Source organism: Myotis lucifugus, unplaced genomic scaffold, assembly GCF_000147115.1.
Source record: "Myotis lucifugus unplaced genomic scaffold, Myoluc2.0 scaffold_603, whole genome shotgun sequence".
NCBI lineage: Eukaryota > Metazoa > Chordata > Mammalia > Chiroptera > Vespertilionidae > Myotis > Myotis lucifugus.
Window position 1 is genome coordinate 298,477 of NW_005871651.1, and position 15,417 is coordinate 313,893.

At 40.1% G+C, this 15,417-nt stretch overlaps 1 protein-coding gene across 1 annotated transcript in view; it reads left to right on the plus strand.

The window, feature by feature from the left end:
• LOC102427293 (arginine-glutamic acid dipeptide repeats protein) overlaps window positions 1-15,417 on the plus strand; it is a 215,182-nt gene that overhangs the window by 92,092 nt on the left and 107,673 nt on the right. The window contains 3 exon segments of the mRNA XM_014447016.1: window positions 440-488; window positions 7,971-8,095; window positions 9,350-9,449. Of these exon segments, the coding sequence (XP_014302502.1) occupies window positions 440-488; window positions 7,971-8,095; window positions 9,350-9,449 (274 nt within the window).

Genomic DNA, 15,417 nt, shown 5'->3' on the forward strand with positions numbered 1-15,417 from the left:
TGCTTTATCCCCAACACCTAAGACAATTTCTGGCTTATGGTTGGTACTTAATATTTGTCGAATATATGACTGAGTGAATGATCCAGTGTGTGTGTGAGGAACCATAGTTATCTTGTTTATATTTCAGTAAGGTTTGCGTAGGACATCCTGAAATGTTTCGAAAAGAGAAGCATCTATTGGGGTTATACAGGAGGCATGCACCTCCCTCTGTGGCATGGAAGCGTGATGGTAAAGGAATGACAGGAGGCTGCAGTCATGGCTTTTTAGGAGAAAAAGGTTTACAGACGTGTGCGGTGGGGAGTTCAGAGCAGCATTAGAAATAGTGGATTCTTCCTGAGTTATACTTCATTTATTTGAAGTGAGTTACTTTCCTTGAAAAATATGTGAACATTTATGTCAAAACTACATTTGTTAACCAAATCTACTCTTTTCCTGACAGGCGGCTGAACAGTACCCAGGGGGAAATTCGTGTGGGTCCTAGCCATCAGGTAAAGCGCATTTTAGTAGCTTCTTTAATAGGTTTTTTATTTCTTGTTATTCTGCTGGCCCTTTTATGCTGTTGAGCAGCAACTTGGAACTGTCGTTATCTCTACAGGAATTTTTATATAAATGCAGAGGTCCCCCCCCATTACCTCATACTTTTATTTTTTAATTATGATAAAATATACATAATGTAAAATTTGCCATTCTAACCATTTTTTAAGTGTACAATTAAGTGGCATTAAGTACATTCATATTGTGCAATCATTACCACATTCGACTTTCAGAAAATTTTCATCTTCCCAAACTGAAACTGTCCCCACTAAACACTAACGCCCCGTTCTCCTGTCCCTCAGCCCCTGGCGTCCACAGTTCTACTTTCTGTCTGTGTACATTTCCTGCTCTACCGACCTCGTCTCAGTGGGACCACACAGTGTTTGTCATTTGTGTCTGGCTCGTTTTACTGGGCACCATGTCTTCAGTATACAGCCATGTTGTAGCATGTGTCGGAATTCTTTCTAAGGCTGAATAGTCCATTGTATGTATAGATCATAGTTTGTTATTCATTCACCCGTGCATAAACATTTAGTTAACAATACTTTGATTTTAACTTTTTAAAAGCTCTCTTTCCTTCAGAAGAGTCAAGATGGTTAGGATACTTGTCTTTAGAAGCTTGTCATGTTGTGACCTCTGCCCTCTCATGTTTCATTCCTTTGACTAGGACCCTGTGTCATGTTTGCCATCTCTTTCCTTGATCTCTCTATCAGTTAGGATGCTTTGATGGGCAGGAGCAGAAAACTCTGGCTGACCTTGGCTCTTTATGGTCCCACATTTCATCACACCCTGGGCAGACAGGACCAGGCTCTGCTTCTCGGGGGCTGTGCTGGTGCGTGGCTGTCCCCTGCGGGCTGGGTTCCTCCGCAGGCTGGGAGCTGAATTTCACTGATCCTAAGATGCTCTTCTCTCCTTCACTTCTTACTGTCTCTGACGGACTTCACTGTACATGCTGTGGTAGAATTATAATTTAATGGGCAGCATGTCTCCTTTCTAAATGCACATAAAATAACAGTGGGTCTCACAATGAGTGAAATACAGCAAATGTTGAGAGTAGGAAAGTGATCATCCTTCTCTTCCCCTTAGAGGCAAAGAAAATTCTCCCAGGTCTCACTCAGTCCTCACATCTCATTGGCATGGATTGGGTCACGTGTCCATTTCTAAACCATGAGGGAAATAGGTCTAGCATGATTGTCATTTCAGTTGGAATAGATGTTGGGGAGTTAGTCACTATGGCCCACACATACTAGAGACATGATCTATAGGAAACTCCTTATAAGGATATAGAGGTTTTAGTAATCTGTCTAGTTAGTCATTTTTCTGTCTGGTTTTGAGTATTTCTTGTATGTCATGCATATTTTTTAACAACCTATTTTAACTCTATAGTGAGAAAGAAATTAATAAGTAAAGAAATATTAAAACCAAAACACAGAAATGATAAGGGGCATCTAATTACTAGAAGGAACTTCTCATCCCAGACCTAGGGTTATAACTGAGACAGGTAGGAAGAAGCTGCCAGAGGCCACTCCCCTAACGACTGCCTTGTTCAGGCACAGTAAGTCCTCACCTAACATTGTTGATAGGTTCTGCAACTACGGAAAAGAGATAATGAAATCGAGTTTACCGTAGGCTGATTGATCCACACGAGAGTTAAGTTCCTATGGCATCTCATCGATGTTATAATGAAATGACATTGACGAAAGGACCTGCTGTGTACCCTGTTCTGGGTGTGGTCTCTTAGTAGGGCTGACTACCATCTCCACCGGATGTCCTGTGCCTTCAGGCCTGGGACTTCATTTTAACCCAGAGATCCAGGCCTAGCCTGGACCACTCGATTACATCTCCCTCTCTCAGCTCTCTCTTCCCACTGCATTTCACACCTATTTTTTTCTTCCTCCATGTGTTTCCAGTGTCTTGAGATCATTGTACTAACGTTTTATTTTACAGATTTTTTCCCCCTACCATAACAGAAAAAGTGGTTTTTAAGTAAAGATGCTTAAATTCTTGGAAATTGACAGATTTACTATGCTTGGATTTTTGTATACTTTCATTTAAAATCGGATATTATGTCCGATTTTAAATATATTCTGTATGGTTTATTTTCAAAAAGGAATGTTTCGAAGCATCAAATATTAGAGGACCTTTTTATGAATTGGCAACATTTGCCTTCTTAAAATTTTTAACTTTTTTATTAGATAAAATATTAACATATGCAAAAATAAGGAACGATTAGTACAGTAAACCTCCTTAATCATATTACTGAGCTTTCACACATAGTATAGTAAAACTTAATTTATGCTTTCTCACCTCTCCCACCATTATTTTTAAATAAACCAGAACTGTATCCCTCACTTGTAAATATCCTTCACTTATAAATATCTCTTTCAAAAAAAACCCCAAAACAATCAAAATATGTCACACCTAATAAAAATGAGCAATTTCTTTCTTTAAAAATATATTTTTTATTTATTTCAGAGAGGAAGGGAGAGGGAGAGATAGATAGAAACGTCAATGATGAGAGAAAATCATTGATTGGCTGCCTCCTGCACACCCCACACTGGGGATTGAGCCTGCAACCCAGGCATGTGCCCTGAACGGGATTCGAACCATGACCTTCTGGTTCATAGGTTGACACTCAACCACTGAGCATGCTGGCTGGGCAAAAATAATGAGCAATTTCTTAATGTTCAAGTGTCCACTATGTCCAGATTTCTGTAATTGCCTCTTTCTCTCTTTCTCTCTTTTTTTTGGATTACAGTTCGAATTGGAATCTAAATAAGGGTTGTGCATTGCAACTGGTTGATATGCCTCATAAATCTCTTTTAATTGGTGTTTCTCATATTCTTCTCTCCCCTTTCAATGTATGTGTTGAAGAAGTGGAGAGTTTTACTCTGTAGGGTGTCCCATGGTCTGGACTTAGCTGATTGAATCTTTGGGTGTCATTAAACTTGTTCCCTTCTCCTTGGCGTACCTTGAAAATTAGTAGTTAAGTCTAGAGCAGTGGTTCTCAACCTTCCTAATGCCGTGACCCTTTAATACAGTCCCTCATGTTGTGGTGACCCCCAATTTCATTGTTACAAATTGAACATAATTAAAGCATAGTGATTAATCACAAAAACAATATGTAATTATATATGTGTTTTCCGATGGTCTTAGGCGACCCCTGTGAAAGGGTCGTTCGACCCCCAAAGGGGTCGTGACCCACAGGTTGAGAACCACTAGTCTAGAGGTTTAATCACATTCCAGTCTGGTATCCTCGCCAGGCAGGAATAGTTCAGGGTGGTGCTCTGTGCATCTACCAGGAGGCACTTGTGTCTTTTAATGATGATTTGCAGCCTTTGCTTGTTACTTAGATCCACTGTTTACTTAGGGATCTCAAAACTTCTTTGATTTATTAGCTGACTACATGAAACTTCCCCCCTAACTATTTATTTTTATTTGTATTTTTTATTGATTTCAGAGAGGAAAGCAGAGGGAGAGAGAGATAGAAACATCAATGATGAGAGAGAATCATTGATCGGCTGCCTCCTGCACGCCTGCACGCCCCCTACTGGGGATCAAGCTTGCAACCCAGGCATGTGCCCTTGACCAAAATCGAACCTGGGACCCTTCAGTCCTTAGGCCAACGCTCTATCCACTGAGCCAAACCAGCTAGGGCTTCCCCTTTAACTATTGATTCCCTGGTTCACATAGGAAAGGTACGGTTAATGCTTGACTCTCCTTTCTGTTTATGTTTCAAAATATGGAGTTGGTTCCCTAATCTTCCAGCAGTGACCAGTAGATTTAAGATTGTTTATTATCTGCTAACCAGATGTAGTTATTCTTATTGATGATCAAATTATTTATTTGGGGGATAGATAGGAGCCTCTTCATGTTGTCTTTTGTGTCCCTTTGACTCGGCCCCAGTGGACTTTGGTAGGTTTCTTTTATCTGGTATGACATGATTGTGATGTCTCATCTTGTACATTCTCTACCCTAGATCTGGAATTAAACCTTTCTCGTGGGAGCCCTCATTATTTCAGTGGGAAGTGACTTTTTTCCACTGGCTGCGAGGTTGTTCATTGTTATTGGGTTGGCTACTGTTTCCAGGCCTTTTAGGGAACAGATTAGGAAATATGCTTTAGCTTTCATTTTCTTCTTTTACATATATATATATATATATATATATATATATATATATATATATATATTGATTTCAGAGAGGAAGGGAGAGGGAGAGAGAAATAGAAACATCAATGATGAGAGAGAATCATTGATTGGCTGCCTCCTTGCACGCCCCCTACTGGGGATCGAGCCCACAACCCAGGCATGTGCCCTTGACCAGAATCAAACCCGGGACCTTTCAGTCCACAGGCCGACACGTTATCCATTGAGCCACACCAGCTAGAGCCATTTTCTTCTTTTTTAATATATTTTTCTTTATTGCTGTCAGAGAGGGAGGGAGAGGGAGGGAGAGATAGAAACATCAATGATGACAGAGAATCATTGATTAGCTGCCTTCTTCACGTCCCATACTGGAAATTGAGCCAACAACCTGGGCATAGGTCCTGACTGGGAATTGTGACCTCCTGGTTCATAGGTCGATGCTCAACCACTGAGTCACACTGGCCAGCCATTTTCTTCTTTTTTAAAGATAAAATATACCGTGGCTTCTTCCTGATACTTCTAATTCAAATTCAAATTTTTATATAGACCTTTTATTAATTTTATTTTTCTTTCATCCAAATCTGTATCTTTTTCTCATGTCTCAAATCTTATTTTTAAATGACATCCACAAAAGTATTTGCTTTAATCCCATAATACATATATAACAGCTCAGAACAATAGTAGTCACACTGACAAAAATAATATGATTGACCTTACTATTAATTTTTTTGGCCTTAGAATATGTCCCACTAGGGCTGTATAGGCAAAATAATACGTTTTTTAAAATTACTTAAAATAGTTCCTGAAGAGGAACCAACTCAGTGCATAGTTAGGTGCATTTGTTTCACTTTGCTTTAGAGTTTTTAAGGGATTATTGTTTTTTAAACTTAATTTTGTTTTTACAATTAGTAAAGTATTTACATGGCTCCAAACTCAAATATATAAGCCAAGTATGTTCAAAAGTCTACCTTCTATCCCTGTCTCCTCCCCATGTTCCCTCCCTTCCTGATGGGTAATTGTTTTTTAATTTAAGGTTATGACTTCTTCTTATTTATATTCCTCCACCTTCTGTTCTTAGAAAAATGGTAGCATAGTGTACACATCTGTGCCTCTTCTTTACCTCCTACCAGAGCAGCAGAGTCCCCCTCGTGTCCTTTTCCACTTCATGGAACCCCACTGAGTGGGCGAAACAGTTCCTTCTGCAGTCCTGTTGATGGGCACTTGGGCTGCTTCCAGTCACTTGCTGTTACAAGTGATGCTGCAATAAATAGCCTGTACATATAAATTTTTATATTTTTTGCCAGCATATCTTTGGTTTATATCCCTAGAAGGGGGCTGTCTGGCTTAGAGGGCAAGTGCATATGTAATTCTTAGAATGTTACAAAATTTCCCTCCATAGAGATTGTACCATTTTGCATTCATATTAGCATAGCCTCGTATATTGTCACACTTTGAGATTTATGTTAACGTGATAGATGAGAAATGGTATCTCACTGTCATTAACTTGTATTTCTCGTCTCAGCGAGGTAGACCATCTTTTCCTACCATTAAGGGCCACGTGCATTTCCTTTTCTGTAAACTAATTATATTTTCTAGCCCATTTTTCTCTAGAGGGGTTGGTCCTCCCCCACAAAGGTAGTACTTTTTAATTAATTTAACAGATAATCATTGGAGAGCTACTCCACTAGAGACTGTGCCTGGTCCTGGGGAAGCAGAGCTCAGTACAAATGTTAAAGATCTTTTGATAGGAATTTCTATTGTGTTTTAATTTTATTTCAATACACTCACTGTATATTAAGCAGTGCTAATTATGGTACCCAGTTAAGTGTCATGAAAGTTGCCACTAAATCAAAGAAGCGCACCCTTGTCTGGAGAAAGCCAGTGCTCGGTGCACATGGAGAGCTGTCAGAGCCCATGAAGCAGAGGCTGCGGACGGGTGTCCTGAGAGCTGCATGGCCTACCGATGTGTTTTGGCAAACAGTTGTTTTAAAAACTTGAATCACCAGCATTTCACATAATAGTCAAGATTTTTGACTTTGGAAAAAAATGGACAATGCACAAATGCTGATTCTTGTTCCTGAATGGCAGCATTCCCAGGATGGGGCAGCTCTCTCCATTTCACCCTGGTTCCCCACTCATACTGGCACGCCCAACCCAGAGCCATGCCACTGCCACAGGTGGCTTTGAGCAGTTGGAATGTAGCTGGTCCAGATTGGGATGTGGTTTATTTAATGTGGATGCTAGAATATTTGAACTGAATTATGTGGCTCTCATTTTATTTCTATTGGACAGTGTTGCCTTATTCTAAGCCTGCTTAATTCATTTAAATTTTTTGCCTAGATTTTGTGGAACTGGAGCTTTAAAACTGCAGCTCTTAGTTAAAAATATTAGACTAATGTGTCCATGTTCAAATTTTAAGAAAATAAGAGCATGTGTGTCTTCCATGTGGTTGACTTTTCATAGATCTTTGATGGGTGCAGTAGGACCTGTTTATTTTGCCCCAGCAGAGTGCGGATGAGAAAATGCTCGAGGTGTTCGAGTCTCTACATTAGAGCTGACTTAGGATCTTGGTTGTTGAGCACTGATGTTCAAATATTTAAAAAAATTTTATTGTGCTTACATACAATGAACTGTTTGTATATTAATGTACTCTGTTCAGTCTGCTGTGATAGTTCGTATCCAGACAGACATTTCTATCATCTCAGAAAGTTCCTTCCTGCCCCTTCCCACGCAATCCTGTCCTGAAGCCACTGCTCATCTAATTCCTGCACCTTCATTTAGTGCAGCTCTGCTTTTATGGTAACTCCAATTCTGTGTCTTTTTATGTTTACCATGGCTCATATTGACTCTCTTGAGAAGAGCATTAATTTAATAGGATAGCTCATTTAATTTTTGAGCAAATATCCTAAGGTGAGATTTCATTATTTGTAGATGTCTCTTTGTAAACTTGTTATATTGGAAATGCGTGTGTTTTTTCTTTCTTTATCAAGGCAGCACTGTAAGCTCCTGAGACATTTTTTGTTTGATTTATTTTTTACTCACACATGTCCATTTCTGTTTCAATCTTTGGATCTTGCCCTGGTTTAGAAAGTAGAGATTAAGCAGTCCATGGTGAAATATTATGTGTGAAATGACCTGGAAACGTGCTGCAGGCGGTTTCCGTGGCGCAGGGTTTTGCTGTTATTCAGTAATGCCTCGAGATCCAGTGAGCTGCTGCCTCTCTGCCCAGGGCCTGCCGGCAGCAGCCCTTCAAAGGGCCTGGTTGTGACTTCCCCATCCCTGTCTTACAGGCCAAGCTTCCCGATTTGCAGCCATTCCCTTCTCCAGATGGTGACACTGTGACCCAACATGAGGAGCTGGTCTGGATGCCTGGAGTTAATGACTGTGACCTCCTCATGTACTTGAGGGCAGCAAGGTAAGAGGAATTCGCTCCATCCTGCTCTCTGGATTAGGCAATCTGAATTGATTAGTAGGCAATAAACTTTCTCCTGTCCCCCGACATTTTATTTATATATTGGGCATTCTCTGACTTCAGTTTTGTTATACCCTCTGTAATCAGAGCCCCGTTTTACCATGGTAAAGTCACTTTTTTCTTCCCCTCTTTGTCCCACATCCGAGTTTGGAACTCTTCAGAAGGAAAACATCTAAAGCCATACATGCTATTGTCAAACTCCTCAATACAATGAGCAATTGGGTCATTCCATCCATCTTTAAATCCCATCACAGAGTTCTCAACTTTATGGCTGTTCATCGGTGCCAGGCCTAAATGTGTTTTTGTGGCTTACCTATATAAGAACTTGCTAACAAACAAATGCCTAAGCTACAAAAGAGAAGATTAAATCTGTCCCTGACCCTTGCAGTGCAGGTAGAGAGCCTTCCTTTGTCTGCAGTGATTTCGTGGATTCACTGCAGCCTCACCTGTGCAACAAAAATGCTAAAACAGCCCTAACCGGTTTGGCTCAGTGGATAGAGCATCGGCCTGCGGACTCAAGGGTCCCGGGTTCGATTCCCGTCAAGGGCATGTACCTTGGTTGCGGGCACATCCCCAGTGGGGAGTGTGCAGGAGGCAGCTGATCGATGTTTCTCTCTCATCGATGTTTCTGGCTCTCTATCCCTCTCCCTTCCTCTCTGTAGAAAATCAATAAAATATATTTTTTAAAAAAATGCTAAAACAAGGCCAGGCAACTGAATTTCAGCTCCAGCTGCTTGGTGGTCAGCAGTGCTGTGCTGGAGGCGTACAGTGGAGATGAGGATCCTGTGGCAGAGGGAACGACTTATTTTATCTCTTTTTTACTTTTAATTCACCTAAAAGTACTTGATGTATAGCATGGAAGGAATTATGTCAAGTTTCAGAGGATTTAATTTTATGTTTTCTGGGGACTTTTCTTTCAAAAGATTGTAATCTAGGCAATTGTTGTGGCATATAGTTTTAGATTATTCATGCTCTGGAAATTAAAATCTGAGTACTGATGAAGCATGGGAAGAATAACACAGCTGGACATGAGTAAAAGGAACAGTTTTCTTCCTAAGTGAATGGAGGTGAATTGTATGGGACTGAGAACTCTGGCTTACCATGCGTGTAAGAGTGGAATGTGGTCGGCTGGAAATGTACTCTGATAATTGAGGGCTAACATGTCTGTACTGATGTCTTCCCTTCCTGTCTTCCCAGGAGCATGGCGGCGTTTGCAGGCATGTGTGACGGAGGCTCCACCGAGGATGGCTGTGTTGCTGCGTCTCGGGATGACACCACTCTCAATGCACTGAACACAGTGAGTCTTCTGAAGTTGCCCTGGGTGGGAAGATGTTCTTTCCTTGTGCTGACTGGAGGGCATATGTGATGAGCATGGAACATGGAGGAGCCTGGGATCTTAGGAGTGAGTACTGGGATTGAAACATAGCTGTGGTCTTGGCCATCGAACTCCACTGACCTCGGGCCAGTGATAGAGCATCTCTAGGTTCCTGTGCCTGAGCTCCAGGACTGTGGTGAGCTCAAAGGAGAGCCTAGGGCTAGCGGTCAGTCTTGGCTGAGAGCTCACAAAGCTGAATACTGTGCATAGATGATCTTCCTCCTCACAATACCCCCTCTCAAGTATTGGTGTTACCATTGTAGACACGAGGAAATAGCTTAGAGCCCTTAAGCCATGATCCACGGTTATACACTCTAGATTTGAATCCAGGGGCCATGCTGTTCTGTGGTCAGCACTGGGTTTCTGTGTCTCAGACCCTGTATTCAAAGTGCATGGAAGGACTGGAGAAGCTAGACTTCTTTGAACACATTTGTTTTTTGTAGGTTTGACTTTGGAACCATGTAAATATTCCACATGATTATAAAACAAAATTAAGTTTTAAAAATAGTAATCTGAAAAAATCTAAAGTAAAACGTAACACATGAGCCTAGAGGTACTGAGGTGGTTGCCTGACATCTCACTGTGATGAGTCACCTGACAGCTTCGTCATGTGCACAGCAGCTCGGGCAGAACTCACTGCTGCAAACAACGTGGCTCTTCAGACCAGTTTACTTTTTTGGATACTTCTTTTGGACTTTAGATGACATCCTACAGAGCTGTTCGGGAAACTTAGTGTATTTTAAAGTTTCTTGAAATAGTTCTTCTCTATGTGGTCACTGATGTGAAATCATTAAATCTGAAGAAGTAGTAATGAATCTTTATGGATTTTTGGTACATTAAAAAATAGTCTAGATGGCCGTATATATATTTACAGAGGATATTAGCATGAGGCTGGGAGCAACTCATCTGATGATTAACTAAATGTAATTTAAGCCCCTTTTTTTGTTTTTCTTGAGAGGACCCTGTAGTTGGGGACTTAGGAGATCATCTGTTCCAATTTCAAAATAGATAAACATCCAAGGCTCAGAAATGCCAGATGACTTGTTGAACCCAAAAGGTTTAGAATGGAGGGTAAAAAATAACCCAGCTTTCCAATTCTACTATACAGCTTGGTTTTGTTGTTGTTGTTAATGCTCACCTGAGGATATTTTTCCATTGGTTTTTTAGAGAGAATAGAAGGAAGGGGGAGAGACACACAGAGAGAGAAACATCAATGTGAGAGAGAGACATCAATTGATTGCCTCTCTCATGAGCCCTAATCAGGGCTGGGGTACATGCCCTTGACTGGAATCAAACCCAGGACCCTTCATTCCAAGGGCCAATGCTCTATCCACAGAGCCAAACTGGCGAGGGCGTAAACAGCTTGCTTTTAAGGAAGCATGTAGGTATCTGAATATATGGTATATGATGCATGATTTTTATTTCTGGTCTAATTGTGTTTCTGGGATATTACAAAACATTATGGTAGTTTCTTATATGTTGGAGATTGAATTATCTTGCTTGGGATATGCTATGTCCTAAATAACTAAACAATTTTTTAAAAAAATATTTTTATTGATTGCAGAGAGGAAGGGAGAGGGAGAGAGAGATAGAAACATCAGTGATGAGAGAATCATGGATCAGCTGCCTCCTGCACGCCTCACATTGGGGATCGAGCCTGCAACCCGGGCATGTGCCCTGACCGGGAATTGAACCGTGTCCTCCTGGTTCCTAGGTCAACACTCAACCACTGAGCCACGCTGGCTGGGCTGAACGATTTTTTACATTCCCAAATACCTACTTTCTCACCTATTTGATACTTAGGGTTCTGTTTTTATAAAGAAGCATTATTCTGAACATAGAGTGATAGAACCAGAGGAACCCTAGAGACTATTCCATAAATGAGGAAACTGAGACTCAGAGATTGGTGATACTGCGAACAGTGGCTATAAATGTCTGTGACTTCAAAATGCCCTAAACATTGTATGTATGTTCAGAGTAACTCTTGGATATGAGCTTGTTGCCTGTTCAGTTTTGTATAAAAGCATTATAAAAAATTCTCCTTTCATTATTATGCTGATCAGTTGAATTTTGAATAATGAAGATGTTACCATTTTTAATTAAATATATTTTTGGCACTTTCATGAATTTATCGGATTTATTCCCTTTCTACTCCAAACCCTGTACAGTTTGTGGAAGAACATTCTTCTACACAGAAATAATTTGAGCTATTTTTGCCCCGGGTCCTTTGTATCAAGTTTCTTCTGAAGTTTTCTTAATAATTGCCAGAGGGTTTTTGGTTTTGTGCGTTTTTATTTCTGTGAAACTGCCTTCCCATCTTTTGAAATTCTTCTTGTCAAGACCCGCCCCGGGGCCCATGGCTCGGGTATCTTGAGTTATGCAATACGAATGCATTCAGCCACCAAAGAACGGCATTTTGTGCACATTTGTGACAAGTGAAAAAGTTTAGTGGCTTCTTGTACTTCATTGTTGTACTAGAGAGTTTCAGTTGTAGGTACTTTCTTTATTGAAAAGTAGTGAATGGAAAAATCTTGTGAGAAGTTAATGTTTATTTTGACTTCCTTGGAGTAATGGAAGTTTTGAATTATGTTAAGTAATAAATTAAAAAGATACATTGTCATGGGAGAAGTATTTATTTTCTCAGAGTATAGTATAGAATATAGAATCAAAACACGATTAGGCATTTATCAATTTAGAATAAACCTGTGTCTATTTCCTATTCCCCAGGACAATATAGAAATTTAAAATACATGAAAATTGCAGCATGGCCACATTAGAGTGTGTGCAACACCCAGTAGGACTGTTTGAATATAAGTGCATTTAAATACTCCATTTTTTAAACTGCAGTCACTAGTTAAAAATTTTTGAACTGTCAGTTCTTTATGACGAATATTATATGGACCTATTTTTAAATATAAGCTCCTCTAGATTATTTATTTTGACTCCCAGGTGTTTGGGATTTTTGTTGTTGTTGTCTTTGTTTTGTTTTATTCACATAGGGGATTTTTAGTGTGTAATTTTAAAAATAACTTTCTGGGGTGTAATTTATGTATACCAAACTGCTCCTTAAGCATACCATTTGATGAATTTTTTCAGAGGTTTTTACCAAAGAAACTTTGACAGTGATCAAGATGCAAAACGTTCCCAACGCCCCTCCTGAAGACTAGGAGCTTCCTATTGGTTCCTTAGGATTTTCCGTACACACAGTCATGTCATCTGCAGGTGAAGGCAGTTTCGCCTCTTGCTTTTTTGCGCTTTATTGCACTTGTTGGACTTCCAGTACAATACTGGGTAGAAATGGTAAGAGTAGACACATCTTTGCCTTCTTTTTAGTCTTAGGGAGAGAACAATGTCATTCACTGTTAAGTGCAGTATAGGGTTTTTTCTTTTTTGTTGTTTTTTAACCAAATTGAGAATGTTCCCTTTTATATCTACGTTTGTTGTGGTTTTGATCATCAGTGGGTGTTGAATTTTGTCAGGTGCTATTTTTTCTTCTTATACTTTATTTTGTTAATTTGGTGAACTATATCTATTCATTTTAAATGTTAAACAAACTGTGCATTCCTAGGATAAAACCTGCTTGGTTGTTATGTACTATTGGATTCAATTTGCTAATTATTTTGTTAAAAACTTACATTTGTGTTTATGATGGATATTGAGCTATAATCTTTCTTTGTAGTATCTTTGTGTAGTTTTGACATCAGAGTAATTTCAAAAAATTGGTTGGGAAGTATTTCCTCTTTTTTCTTAAAAAGTTTGTAAGGGATTGATGTTTTCCTTTGTTAAATGTTTGATTGTTTCACAGTGAAACCATTTGGGACTATTTTTTTATGTGAAGTTTAGAATTACAAATAGACATAAACCTATTCAGATTGTACATTTCTTCATGTGCCAGTTGGGTAATGTGTTGATCTGTGTCTTTTAAATGTTTTGTTTATTTTATCTGAATTATCAAATTGCTAAAAATTTAATCCTATATTTTATTTTTAATGTCTGTAGGATCTATAATTTTGACCGTTTTTCATTCCTGACATTGCTTATTCATTTCCTCTTAATCTAAATAGAGGTTTATCAACATTATTGATCTTGTCAGGTAGCTACCATTTGGTTTCATTGATTTTTCTCTGTCTGTTTTCTATTCCATTGATCTCTAGTCTTATTAGTATTTCTTTTCTATTGGTGTGTATTTTGATCAGTTTCACCCTAGCTTTCTAAAGTAGGATCTTAGATAACTGATTTTACCATAAATTTTGATTTGTTTTTCATTTTCATTCTGTTAAAATATGAAAATTGTTTATGTGATTTCTTCTTTTCCCTATGGATTGTTTAGAATTAAATTGCTTAATTACCAGAAACTAGAGGTTCCTCTCCCTTTTTTCTTTCCCCTCCTTTCTCTCTCTCTCTCTCTCTCTCTCTCTCTCTCTCTCTCTCTCTCTCTCTCTCTCATTGGTTTCTGATTTAGTTCACTTGTGGTCAGAAAGTACCCAGTAAGATTTCAATCTTTTGAAATCTATTGACGTGTGTTTCTTGGCTCAGCATGTCATTTATCTTGGTGAATGTCCCATGTGCACTGGTAATGGATGTATATTCTGCAGTTATTAGGCATACTGTTCTATAATTGTATTTGTTTAAAACGGTTGATATTATTATTTAAGTATTTTGTGCCCTACTAATTCTTTTATCTTGTTGTAATGTCAGTTACTGAGAGAGAAGCATTAAAGCCTTCAGCTACCATTGTGGATTTGGTTATTTTCCCTTTTTGGTTCTGTTAGTTTTTGCTTCATATATTGGAACCTCGTATCATTAGTCACATTTGAACATTTATAAAGTATCTTTCTCTGTGTATTCTCCCTTTTACCTTTTTAGTGTGATTCTCTTTGTGTCTAGTAATACTCTCTGCCTTGAATCCAGTTTTGTCTGACATTAATACAACTACGCTAGCTTTCTCATGCTTGTCTGCATGGTATATCTTCTTTCAGGTTCTTATTATGAATATTGCTTTTTCTTTTAATTTAAAGCAGCGGTCGCCAACCTTTTGGACCTCACGGACCACTGGTTGGCAACTGCTGATTTAAAGTACATCTCTTGTGTACTTTAGTTCTTTACTTGTTTCTTGCTTTTTTTATCCAGTCTGGCAAGCTCTCTTTTGTTTGCAGTGTTTAGTCCATTTTAATTTAATGCAGATGATTTGCAGGTTGTATAAAACTTGAGCCACATGTATACATTCTTAATAGCAGAGCCCTCATTGGAGAACACAGAAATAGTTAATATGTAAATACTAGAGGCCTGGTGCATGAAATTCATGCATGAAATTCGTGCACGGGTGCAGTCCCTAGGCCTGGCCAGCGATCGAAGTGCAAGCGTCTGGAGTAGAAGGGCAGGTCCCAGCTGACCTCTGGGCCTTGGGCAGCACCTGGGCCCCTGGGCCCCTGCTCACCCCGCTCCACCTGAGTAATGGCACCCGAGTCCCCATGTGGAGATGTGGTGAGCACAGCTGGACGCTGCAGGTCGGGGCACAGCGTGGGCCTCTGGGCCGCTCAGTAGCACCACACAAAAGCCAGGCAGGCAGCGCACTCTCTCCTGGCTGGCCTCGCAGACCAGCTCCTGCATGAACCCACGGGGAGCCCAACCAGCCCCTGTAGTCCTGAGCCCTGGCTTCCCAGGGGAGGGTAGCAGGGAGAGTGAGAGGGAGCTTGGTGGACACCCCGCATTCTCACCCCACCTCCGTCCCCCGTCACCCCTGCCCCCAGGTAGCCGGCGAGAAGTTGCAGCCCACCACCTGGGAGTCGCAGCCCACCTCCCAGGCACTGCGGGAGGTTGGTCACCGACACCCACCCCCAGTTCCCCGTCCTAGCCCAGGGCCCTGTTCTGAGCAGGCAATCAGGGCCTG